Source organism: Petaurus breviceps, unplaced genomic scaffold (genome assembly GCF_028583685.1).
Source record: "Petaurus breviceps papuanus isolate PSGF00001 unplaced genomic scaffold, PetGlider_PUasm1.0 91133, whole genome shotgun sequence".
Classification (NCBI taxonomy): Eukaryota; Metazoa; Chordata; class Mammalia; order Diprotodontia; family Petauridae; genus Petaurus; species Petaurus breviceps.
Window position 1 is genome coordinate 74,859,389 of NW_027187419.1, and position 13,131 is coordinate 74,872,519.

General features: G+C 36.3%; 2 protein-coding genes across 2 annotated transcripts in view; one reads left to right on the forward strand and one right to left on the reverse strand.

Annotated features, from left to right (window-relative positions):
* Window positions 1–12,799, reverse strand: part of NMI (N-myc and STAT interactor) — a 38,807-nt gene extending 26,008 nt beyond the window's left edge. The window contains exons 1-4 of the mRNA XM_069080624.1: window positions 12,565–12,799; window positions 3,450–3,547; window positions 3,223–3,357; window positions 2,665–2,757 (exon numbers count right to left, since the gene is read on the reverse strand). Of these exons, the coding sequence (XP_068936725.1) occupies window positions 2,665–2,757; window positions 3,223–3,348 (219 nt within the window). The 5' untranslated portion in view covers window positions 3,349–3,357; window positions 3,450–3,547; window positions 12,565–12,799. The remainder of the gene's footprint in view (window positions 1–2,664; window positions 2,758–3,222; window positions 3,358–3,449; window positions 3,548–12,564) is intronic.
* TNFAIP6 (TNF alpha induced protein 6) overlaps window positions 1–13,131 on the forward strand; it is a 492,222-nt gene that overhangs the window by 403,943 nt on the left and 75,148 nt on the right. The gene's annotated exons all lie outside the window — the stretch shown is intronic.

A 13,131-nucleotide genomic window follows, 5' to 3' on the forward strand; every position in this document is an offset into this window, starting at 1 on the left:
TCCATCAAATATTCTCTGTCCAAGGCCATCTCAGGAAAGATAAATCACATACTCAGACAGATTAATTGACATTAAAGTCTGGGTACTGCTTGTATGGGATGATAAATGATGTACTACACATAACTTCTCTTTCCTAAATTCTTATTACATCTTGTTAATTAGTATACCAAAATTTACTGATTTATGTACTCATCTAACCACCCAGAAGAAAATTAGGAAAAGGCCTAATTTTCTTCACTAGCCAAGGGACAGTTGCACATGCCAGAGATAGGCCTAATATGGAGTCATAACAGAGGCATTTAGCCCAGGATAGAAAGACCTTGGAGACTGACCAATAACCACAACAAAAAATTATTTTGACTGACTAGCTGGTATTTCCCCCATGGTCCTTGAGGGAAACTAGCACAGCTGATATTACCTACTTCAGAGCAAAAGAATGTCAGGCCCAGATTGTGCTATGTTGAATGGTGCTACCACTTCATGGCACTGGAATGGAATTGCCAATTTCTGTCAGATTCACAGGATTGCCATTTCCTACCAGATTTACTCTTCAATCTCAGTAAAGTGGTTTGATGATGGATACAACACCTTCTCATTACTGACCTAAATTCTAATCATTACTATTATGAATGATGCCACTAGATGATCAATAGAAAATGACAATATGACAAAATCATTAAAAACCTTTGCATATCTATTTCTGATTTTTACTTTGCATACTAATATACAAAAGATATGCTATTTAATGATAAATACATTTTTAGTATCTAAATAGTGAACTATAATTTCACTACTTAATGGTGAATATAATTTTTTATTATAATAATTTGGGGCTATTCTCAAATTCGAATTTGTGATAAAGGTTCCCGTTAAGGCCAAATGGGATTTCTATGAATTATGAGAGTGACTTTGCAAAAATAGCTTCAAGTCTTTCAGAAGAAGAAAAAGGTTCTGAAAGGAAGGCACTGTGGGACAGAAGAAAGAGTGATGAGTTTGGAGTCAGAGAATGTGGGTTCCATTCTTGGCTCTACAATTTAGCTACCCATATGACCTAGAGCAAATTACTTAATCTGTGTGGGGCTCAGATTCTTCTCTATAAAATAAAATTACCATTAAGGTCCCCATGATCCTGGGATGAATGAAGGAGTGAAAAAAAATGAACGAATGAATAGAATGGAAATTTCTGAAGTTTCAAATTAGTAGAAGAGAGCTGCACTACAAGTCAGGGAAGCTGGGTCCTGGAATTCCAAGATTTGTCACTAACTAGCTCTTTGACCTTTGGCATATCAGGTAATCTCTCATGTATAAAGTAAGGCAATTGAATTAGGTTCCTATGTAGCTTTAAGCTACTGTAAGGTCCTCTTTTCCAGAAAATAATTTCTACAATGAAAATAACATTGTAAAGAAAAACAACTTTGAAAGACTTAAGAACTTTGATCAATTAAATGACCAACCATGATTTCAGAAGACTAATGAGGAAGCATGACACAGAGCTCCTTACAGGGAGGTAATGTATTTACATTAGGATATGGAAAATCTGACAGTTTGTTTCACTTGAATGTGTATATTTGTTATAAAGGTTTTGCTTTTCCTTTTTTCTTCCCTCACTGGGGAGTCTGGGTGTTAAAAAACAATATACAGAGCTGTTTAAAAAAAATGAAAACAGGATTATTGAAATTTCTTCTTTTAAAGAAAAAAAGTAAGAAAGAAACAAGCAAGCAGAACAATTTTAAAAGTTAAGTTATATTTTGAACAGGGCAGCTTTAAAAGTTACATGTTGGGGGCGGCTAGGTGGTGCAGTGAGTAAAGCACCGGCCTGGAGTCAGGAGGACCTGAGTTCGGTTCCGGCCTCAGACACTTAACACCCATACAAAAAAAACTAGCCGTGTAACCTTGGGCAAGTTACTTAACCCCAAATGCCCTCCAAAAGGCAAAAAAAAAAAAGTTACATGTTAAAAAGAAAAGGAAGCTATATGTTTAAAAATCAATGTCATAGACAATCCTCTTCTGTTGTAATTTATACCTAAAACTGTGTATTTTGTTGGGGGGTTTAAGTTCTCAATTAAAGGGGAAGGAAAGAAGGAAGGAAGGAAGGAAGGAAGGAAGGAAGGAAGGAAGGAAGGAAGGAAGGAAGGAAGGAAGGAAGGAAGGAAGAAAAAAAGATGCTGCCTTGAGTAGCTTCACCAAAAGAACTGCTTTGCTTCCAATCACAAGGGTACCTCAAACTCTAAACTTCTCTTGCTATAATAGATAATATTCCCCAATACACAGGAAACAGAAATGAAATCATTCTAATGATTGAATTAATGTTTTAAGTGAAAGGTTTCCCCCCCCTTATTAATAGAGGGTCCTGCTGAGAAAATTTAAATGCTATAGATTAAAGCTGTATCCATGTTTCAATCTAGTTAAATATATGCTCACTTTTGATAGGACTAAATTTAAGCTACATCTCATAAATGAATGAACTTACTGCATCAAACTGGAATAAAAATGTCAACTATCATGGAATTCCAATATTTAGCAAAAAGCATTTAGCATATATTGAAATGAGACTTAAAACAATAATTAGAATTCTTTTAAAGTGGATTTTTGTGTAATAAACCTGAGTTTTCTTTAAAAAAAAAAAGGTAGACTGAAAAAATGATGCATAGAATACAAAGTTACCAGATAAGATGATGAAGGTTGTTGCAACTCTGTTTCAAGCTTTTTAATCTCCATCTCTAGTTCAATATTTGTTTTTTTCATTTCATCAATGCTCTGAAAAATCGTGGAAAGAACAAATAAAATCAATTTTTCACATTAAGCAAAATGTTTACCATCATGATATATATAGTTCCAGTCTGGTGAATTTGCTGTCAAATTCTTTCTTCCTTGGGCCTTGCATAGATAGCACTTTGTGTTTCTCATGGATTTATCAATGCTCTATTTTGCTGTAAGCTCCACAAGATCAAGGAACCTGTTATTTAATTTTTGTATCTCTCCCACAGCCTAGCACCAGTGCTCTCTACACATAAAATCTACTTAATAAATATTGGTTGAATCTTACTAATGGATGTATGTTTAAAAACAAAACTAAAAATAACATTTTTAAAGGTTTTTTACATGACCATGTATTATAAACTATCACATTTCTGAAAGCATAGGTTATCAGAAAATAGATCCAAAATTGGCACTGAAGGCAAATTGATAACTTATATAAGTTCTCTAAATTAATACTTGTACCTTTTGTATGTCATTTTTTGGGTTTTCTATTAATTGTTTCAATTCTTCTTCTACTTGCTTGTTATTTTTGTCTTCAAGAAATACCTCAAGAAGCAGCTGCAAGTCTTCTTCCTGAGTCGTAGCCATTTTTTTCCTCTAAAAAATAATCATCCTTTGAATATTCACAATTACTTAAACTTAAGAATATTTAAGTTCCAGGCAGAGGAAAATTAAATAATAAATGTCACCTTTTTATGGAAGACAAATACAGTTCTTCGTGGATGATGCTTCCTTCCTAAATCTTCTATTTCCTTGGGATTTTTATTTATCAATCACGCATTTCCTTCTAGATCACAGACAAAAAGAAGTAAATTCCTCATTATTTCCAGGATTAAAATAATACTTAAGTCCCAATGTTCTGAATTCTCTGCATAACATAAAGAAATTATGGCAGCAAAGAAAAGAATAAATATGGTAGCTAACTTTCCTATGCTGTGTTTCCTGAAGCAAAATCACTAGAGATCCCAGTTGCAACAGTCATTTATAAGATGGGGAAAAGGGATAGTTACCCTCTTTATTGCATAGGATTATAAGGTCCAGACAAATGAAAGAATTGTAAAGTACTATCAAAATGTAAGGCATTATTATTCACATTTTGTGATTTAAGTAGGAATTTGTCCATTTTTTTAAGGCTAACTTTCTGTTCTGTATTCCCTTTTGTGTCCAAGAACAAGTATTTTCTTAAATTTGTGAATAAGCCCACTGTTTATATTCCTTTCTGATGTTCTTAACTGTCTTTTGTCTTCCTGTCCCCAGTACTTAGCACAGTGCCTAGCCAACAAGGGACACTAGACAAATGCTTGTTTAATACAACTGAATATGATATTTGCTTTCCTGCTCAAAGATAATAATAAAGAAAAGGAAGATATTTTGGGAGGGTGGGGACCACAGAGGCATATAAGACAACCAATAAAATCTCTGGAGACTTTTAGTAAAATTAGTTAAATTTTCTCATTTTTCTTCTGTGGCAAGGAGGGGGGAAGCACAAATGCCCATGTTTGACAATAAAACTGAAGGTTAGAAAAATAAGTCACTTACTCCAGTGACTAAATGCACAGATATTGTCACAAGTAGTAAAAGGGGCTACCAAAATATATTTTTTCATAGTCCTATGTTTTATTAATTATTAATTAACTTAAAATTCAACTCAAAAACATTTTTGGTTTTGTGTTTGTTTCTATTCCCTGGACTTAGCAAAACTTCTGGCACATAATAAATGTTTGTTGATTGACCAAGTATCTACTATGTGTCAGACAACAAAATTAAGTCACAGAGAGGCAGAATAGGGATAAAAAGTTGGACTTGAAATCAGGAAAACCTGAGTTCAAACCTTGACTACTAGTTTTGTGACCCTGGGCAATTAACCACTCAACTTCAGTTTCTTGTATGAAAGAAAAGCAAAAACCTTATTACAAATTTTTCCTTTCATTTTTTTTTCATTCTTCCATACACTGCTATGAGAAGTAAATGAGAAACATATGTAAAGCTCTTTGCAAACCTTAAAATGCTATTGAAATGCTACTTGTCATTGGCTATTAATAAATACAAATATATAATGCCTCATTTTGGGGTGGTAGAGAGCACTGACAACTAAAGGGATTAGAAACAGCTTTTTGTAGGAAGCAATGACATTAGAGAAAGCAAGGGATATTATAAAACTGCTGTAAGGAAGATAGTAATGATAATAATAAAAATCACATTACTATTTACTATTACTATTTACAAAATTACTATTTGCCAGGCTCTATACTAAGTGCTTTACAATTATCATCTATTTTTTCAGAGTCTGAAGTCAGGATGTAGGCAACCACAACAAAAAGGAAACACATTATAAAAAGCTATTATGATGATAGGAAAGCTCAGGACACAAACACAGAAGAAGATAACTCCCAAACATCAACAACCAATGCCTCAAACATAGCTTGGGCAAAAATTCAACTAGAATTCTAGAAGAGATGAAACAAGAGTTTCATTAAAGAATAAAAAATGGTTTTATCAATGAAAAGAGAGTGCTGGAGTAAAACATTAATAAAAAAAAGAATTAAAAGGGGAATTAACAGCACAAGAACAAACAACAAACTCCTAAAAATTAAAATAGACCAAATAGAAGTTTATGACTCCATGAAAAAAAAAAGAAATATTAAAACTAAGTCAAAAGATTTAAAAAAAAGAAATACACACAAAAAATAGACCAAAAAATTGAGGTATCTCATAACAAAAAAAAAAAAACCCTCTGGTAAAAGATTGGAGAGAAAAAAAATAAGAATTATTGGACTCTCTAAATGGAATGACATAAAATAGGCATCATATTTCAAGATATCTTAAAAGAAAACTGACCAGATTTCTCATAACCAGAGGTCAAAGTGGAAAGAAAGATTTTCTGAAGAAAATCACCAAATGAAAGCTCCCAAGAACATTAAATCCAAAATCCAGGGTTTTCAGATCAAAATAAAAATATTGCAAGCAGCCAGAAAGAAAGAATTCAAGTATTGAGAAATAACAAATAGGATCACACACAATTTGCCAGCCACCACTATAAAGGGTTGGAGACTTTGGAAGAAGACATGTCATCCTCCCCTTTAAGAATTTTCAGTGACTCCCTACTGCCTTGAGGATGAAATACAAGACTTCTTCTTGTGGCATCATTGTCATCATCAAACAGTTAGCATTTATACAGTGATTTAAAATTTTCAAAGTACTTTACATATATTTTCTAGGTTGAATCTCACAACACCCCAATGAAGTAGATGCTATTTATAAGATGCCTCGTCTTATAAATGAAAAAAAAAAATGAGTCTGAAAGAGGTTAAGTGACTTGCCTAGGGTCACACAGCTAGTTAGTATCTGAATCAAAAATCAAACTCAGGTCTTTCTGATTTCAAGTCCTGGAATATAAAGTCCTTCACATATAATATAAAGAATATAAAGTCCTTAAGACTATGGCTCCCTCCTACCTTTCTAGACATACTTAACATTTCTCTTTTTTATGTATTCTTTAGTCTGGCCAAACTGGCCTACAGACTGTTCCCTAAACTCAGCATTCCATCTCCTATCTTTCCATATCTATTTGAATTGTCCCTTCCTTACTTACTTCCTTCCTTATGCTTCCCAATTCTGCTACCCATTATTGGTCTCTCAAATTATCTTGTATTTACTTGTCTAATAACTTTTGTTACTTCCCCCCAAAAGAATGTAAAGTCCTTGATAACAAGACTAGTTTTTGTTTTAGCACTTATCACAATATCTTACATACAGTAAGGGCTTACTAAATGCTTGTTGAAAGGATGAATAAATGAAATTTTTATTTCCTCCTTGATGTAATGGTAATGGGAATTTGAAGATCTTCCCTACCCCTTAATAAACTTAAGGGAATTTGGAGACCTTTCCTGCTTTGAAGATATACCTTGCCCTCTAATAGGTTGAATGTAATCACATGGAACCTGTGGTGGGAGGAGTTTGCTGAAGAGTGGAGCAGAGCCCACAGGAAGCTGGGAGTCAGAGCAGCTAGACACGGTGGAAGGAGAGGATGCATCCTAGGGAGACAGGCTTGTGAGTAAATGTTAGTTGTTTGCCCCCTGCTGTCACAGCTAGACTTCTGTTGGTTTGTGGGAAGGCTAAAGGATGCTGTAGCTCTCTGTGCTGTTATGTCTTATTAACTTCTTTGCTACTATGATGGAATCTGCTTACTAGTTTTGGGATTTGGTTTTCTGGTTTCTGAATAAAAATTTCACTTCTGTCTTCTATATGGAGAGTCTGTTATATTTTGTGATTGAACACTATGCAGACATATTTATAGTGACCATTGGCACAGTGAATATTGTATTAACATTACACTTGACCAATTAGTGCATGGATCTTTCTCTTTGTTAGCTCCCTGAGAATAAAGACTAAATCTTTGTGCTACCTCCAGTTCTTAATAAATGTTTGCTGAATCAAATTATCTAACCTTTACTCTGCCAAATCTAGACATGAAATATTCATGTGACATTGGGTAAATGATGTTATTTCTCTAGTCCTCAGTTTCTTTATCTGCAAAATAGAAAGGGATGGACTAAATGATTAAGGTTACTTCTAAGTATAGGATGCTGGGATTATTTCCTTCCTTTTTTAACTTTGTGCTCTAAAATGTATTTATTCTTAATCTGCATTTGAGGTAGGTCTTAATATTCATGTCTTGATTTAATGCCTTTATTTTACTAATGGAATGACTTATACAGGTGCTATCATCTTAACAGATTGTAAATTCCCAGTCAAAACTCTCTGCTGAGGCATATAGCGGAGTGGGATAAGTGGAAATCTGGTTTCTAGTTCTGGCTTAGAGTTATGTTTGTATTAATTCAGGGGAAATCGTACTGAACTTAGAAGAAAACTTAGATTTGAATCCTAACTTTCCTTTTGGCCTGTCTAACGTTGGGCAAAAAACAAAACCTGTTAGGGGTGGCCAGGTGGCTCAGCGAGTAAGAGCACCAGCTCCAGTGTTGGGATGACCTGAGGATCAAATCCAGGCTCAGATACTTAGCACCACACCCAGAAATAACTGGCCGTGTAACCTTGAGCAAATTACTTAACCCTGATTGCTTTAAAAAAAAACAAAAACAAAAAAAACCAAAACCTGTCTAAGCCTAAGTGTCCTCTCTTGTAAAATGAAAGGGTTGATACCTTCTTCTAGAGAGAGAATGGACTTAAAAGCATGAGACACACATTTTGGGGGCATGGCCAATGTAGAAATGTGTTTTGCTGTTCTATGTATATATGCTATCAGAGTTTTTTCTTTTTTTAAAAAAAATCTATTGAATTGTAGGAAGGAACATAGGAAGAAGAGAGAATGAATGCTTGTAAAAAATAATAAATAAATAACTTGTTGAAATATAAAATTAAGAAGTTGAAATAGATGATTTCAAATGTGCTTTTAGTTCTAAGTCCTTCAGTCCTGTATTACTTCACCTTCTAAATATGTTTTCTTAACTGAGGGGATAAAACTTCCACAACTTACTTCACAGGATTATTGTAGGGGGAAACACACACACACACACACACACACACACACACACTCTTTGTGAACCTTAAAGCTAGGTGATGCAGTGCATAGAACACTGGGCCTGGAGTCGGGATGCCCTGATTTCAAATCTGGCCTCAGACACTTACTAACTGTATACCCTTGGTTAAATCACTTAAGTTCTCTCTGCCTCAGTTTCTTCATCTGTCAGATGTGGATTATAATAGCACCAACCTTCAGGATCAAGTGAGATAATATTTGTAAAGCACTTGTCAAACTGTAAGGTGATATATAAATGCTAACTGATGTTACTTTTGGGGATAAATTCCTATAAGTATCTATTAAATGCAAGTTACTACACTAGGCTGTGGAGATGAAAAAGTGGATATGATCCCATCCCTGAGCACATGGAACTTGGAATTGAATAGACACTACATAAATAAGTATGTTCCAAAGGGGAAGTTCAGCAAAATACCTTGACAAATATAAGGAGAGATAACTTTCGGCTACGGGTCAGAGAGGGTTTTATGACACCTCCATTGGGCTCCCCTGTTAAGGGGATTCAACAGGTAGAGATGAAGTAGGGAGTTGGAGATGGAGTGCAAAAAGCAGAAGAGAAAAGGGAAAAACAAAGTTTCTGGTCTGGTGGGAGTTGGGGAGTTGAGGGGTTAAGTGGGAAACCATTTGAGAAGTGCCTTAAATGCCAGAATGTTTATACTTTACTAATTGGGCAATAGGGAGCCACTGAAGGAATTTCTCAGCAAACACAATATGAAGGGTAAATTAGGAAGATTACTTGGACAGCAGAGTCATAATCTCTCTGGACTTCAATTTCTTCATTTATAGAATGAATGGGCAGCTAGGTAACAAAGCAAACAGAGTCCTGGAATCAGGAAGATTCATCTCCCTGAGTTCAAATATGACCTCAGACACTTAGTAGCTGTGCAACACTAGCCAAGTCACTTATCCCTGTTTGCCTCGGTTTTCTCATCTGTAAAATGAGCTGGATAAGGAAATGGCAAATCATGTTAGTATCTTTGCCAAGAAAACTCAGTGGGTCCAGGAAGAGTTGGACATGACTAAAAACTACTAAACAACAAGAGAATAAATAGATTAGGAGTTAACCTGACATCAATAAAATTGTTTTTTAAATATTTTGATAACTGTATTTCAGTATAATTGGTTTTCTTGGTAATGCTATGTATTTTATTTGTGAATTAAAAAAACAATCTTCTGACAAGGGGTCCATAGGCTCCATCAGATTGCCAAAGGGATCCACGACACAAAAAAGGTTAAGTGCCCCTAGACTAGGTTATTGCTAAGTTAGCAATCCCCAGCCTAGCTCCAAAATTCTATGATTATAGCAATACTTCTCTACTTAAGGACGTCCAAGACAGAATGCACAGTGATGGACTGTACCCCATACCTGGAATGCATTCCTTCCACACCTCATCTCATGGAGTCCCTCTTTTCCAAGTGGCAACTCAAAGTCCACATTCTACACAAAGCCTTTCATGATTCTTCTCCCACCTTCCAGCAAATACTAATGCTAGGTCCTCCAAAACTCTGTTACATTTAGCTACCCTAACCTATACTTATACTTATTCACCTTATATTTATGCTGTATATTTTTATATATTTGTCTCATTCTTTACAAACAGGATTGTTTCATTCTTTGTACTTGAACTCCACTACCTAACACAGGGCCTGACTCATAGAAGGTGCTTAATAAATACTTACAGGCTGATGGATTTGTGGTCAGAGAACCTCAGTTCCAATCCCGGCTCTGCCACTTACTACCTTTGTAACCTTGGGCAACCTCTCAAAACCCCCAGAGTTCCCTCATCTATAAAATGAGGGTTCTGGACAAGATGGCCTCTAACACCCCTTCCAATTCTAATTCTATGGTCCTACAATAAGTAATACTTATGAAATACACAAGAGAAGAGGGAGGCAAGATTATGAAAAGCTTAAGTAGGCCAATCAGGCTAGAAGGAGTCCTTGGAGAGTGACAGGAAATAAAGATGGACAGGCAGGTTGTAGCGCCTCTAAGGTCAAGAGTATAGGTTTTTTTTTCTGTAGACAAGGGAGATCCATTGTAGATTTCTGAACCTGGGATTGACATGATGAAAATGGCACTTTTGGAAGATTATTCTTCTGTGGGCATAGAACAATATTGTATCATTAAGAAATGACAAAGGGGTTGGTTTCAGAGAACCTAGGAAGACTTCTATGAACTGATGCAGAATGAAGTGAGAAGAGTCAAAAGGACAATGTATGCAGTAACAACATAAACACAACAACGTTGGAAGACTTGAAAACTGATCAGTGCAATGGGTCAACAATAATTCCAGAGAACTAAAGATGGAAGTCACTATTACCTCTTGACAGAAAGATGACAGATTCAAGAGGCTGAATTAAAGCCTCCATTTTTTTGGACACAGTCAATGTGGGAATTTGTTTTACTTGACTTTATTTATTTGTTACAAGGGCTTTGATTTTTTTTTTCTTTCTTCTTCTCCTTGGTGGAGAATGGAAGTGGAAGGAAGGGATGGGATAGGGTGGTGGAAGGAAAAAAAAAAAAAGCAAGATCATTAAGATGTTTTTTAATGGCAAGAAAGGAATTGAAGGAAGACCAGAGAAGAACAGAGAATTTATAGGACAATTTTGAAAGCTATAAATTAAACTTACAATATACTTAAAAGGTAAAAGCAAGCTGTATATAATAAAGCATTTCATATACAATCTTCTTTTTCTCTTTTACTATATATATATATATATATATAATGCAAATGGCCATTCTAGTTTGATGTGTGTTAAATTAATTTTTAATTAAAAAATTAAAAGTACTTCCTTATAAAACCCTGTGCTCCTACTACCATATGATTTTCCATGTCACTTTTCCTCTTTGAATCTCAGCTTCTTATCTGCAAAAATAACCGCTAAGGTCCCTTCCAATCTCTAAATCCTATTCTATCCTTCACCAGTAATAACTATACAACTATAGCAACCAATTACCAACGTTCAAATTGACCTTAATGCCAGTTGGGCAATTAAAAAGGCATTTTGATTAAAAAATACATTGGGTGAAGGGCCACTTTTATAAATCTTTCTTTTCAAATCCCTGTGCAATAAATAGTTATTTTAAATATAATAAAATAAAATGATCCAAGAATTAAATGGGGCCTACTTTGGCTGTTCCCATCTTTAAGAAATGCAATTTTTAAAAATATTTTTTAAAAGGTCCAATAAGTTTTATAGATATATAGCGGCTGAGCTATTGATCAGGAGTCCCGCAACCCACTTAATGGAATTGCCCCAATCCAGTCAGTGAAATTTAGGGCATAATACCTCAGAGTACATCCTTCCCTTCCCCTCTTTTTTTGACGGGAACTGTGATTTCATTTCATTGATGTAGGAAGTTACCACTGAGGAACTTTCTTTACTGTTGTAGATTGGCATCTTCTTTGTAATTTACGGTCTTAGATAGGGAATTCTTAATCTGGGATACATAAACTTTTTAAAAAATATTTTGATGACACAATTTCAATATAATTCATTTCCTTTGCAATCCTGTATATTTTGTTTTATGCATTAAAAAATTATTATTCTAAGAAGAAGCCCATAGACTTTACTGGACTGTGAAAGGAAGTCATAGGGCATTTTAAAAAGGTAAAGAATTTTTACCTTAGAGAGTTTCCTGGGGGAAGGGGGAGGGGGAAGGAGTGGGGGGGGGTGGGGCAGAGAACTTGAGAGGTTAAGGGACTTGGCCAGGATTACACAGCCAGTATGTGTAACAAGCTACCTTTGAAACTAGTTCTTCCTATAATTTCAGCAGGCCAGAAAATGTTCAGCCTGCTAAGAAGAAATGACCACTTCCTCTTTCAACTAGGACTCCACCAATAAAAAGATTTATGTAATTCTCTACTAAGGTAACAAATTTTGAGTGACAGAAGAATCATGGAGGGGGATTTCTTTTGGTTTCACTTTCAGAAGTGAAACAAAACTTAGGCTGTTTATGCCTCTCAGAGTCATGATGGGGGAGGGAGTGTTCTGACAAAGGGCAGTTCAGCAAAGAGGGCATTTAGCGAAGTGATTCTTTGACAGATTTGTCCCTGCTGTCATTTAGAGCCCAGCTGAAAGGGGATGGCATCCCACTGCTAGCCCTCCACTACCCGGCAGTTAACTGTGCCAAAGCTGTGCCTTTGTCTGGCAGTCGTTGCAGAGCACAAAAGATTTGTCCCTCCATCCCTGGCAACTCAGAGACCTCAGGCTCCCAGGTGGTTCCCAAAGGACTCCCCCATTACCTCCTGATCAGAGCTCCTACACCTGGAGAACGCAGGACAGGGAAGGGCAGGGCAGCGACAGCAGCGCAGTAGCAGCGACAGCTCTGGGCACAAAAAGTCCCTCTAGCCGAGTGGCAATCACACTGAGGAGGTGGGACTTAGCGCGAAGTCCAGGCGAGGCTGTCGGCACCAAACTGCCTCTCTCCTTTTCCCGGAAATCACGTGAAGATCGGTGGGAGGGGAAGGGAAAGGGAAAGAAAAACACCCAGTAGCTGGTAGTCCGCTGTGTCTCCGCTGAGCCAGCTCCTTCCCAAAGGACCGTTATGTACAAATGGAGTTTCTCAACTTCCCAAAAAGTTTGTAGTTCCGTAAGTGCACTGTGGGGCTTCTCATTTCCCTAAAGGAAGTGCCCAGGTTGAGAAGCAAGTAGTGGGAGGGAAGGGGAGTACCCAAAGGTCATCTAGTGCAGTGTCCACTCTAGTTAATGGATCCCAGGCCACCAAGCCAGATCATGCCTCACATCCCATCTAGCTAATCACCCCTGCACCCAGCAGAGTGCACCCTCTTCCCCTTTCCACCTGGATTCAG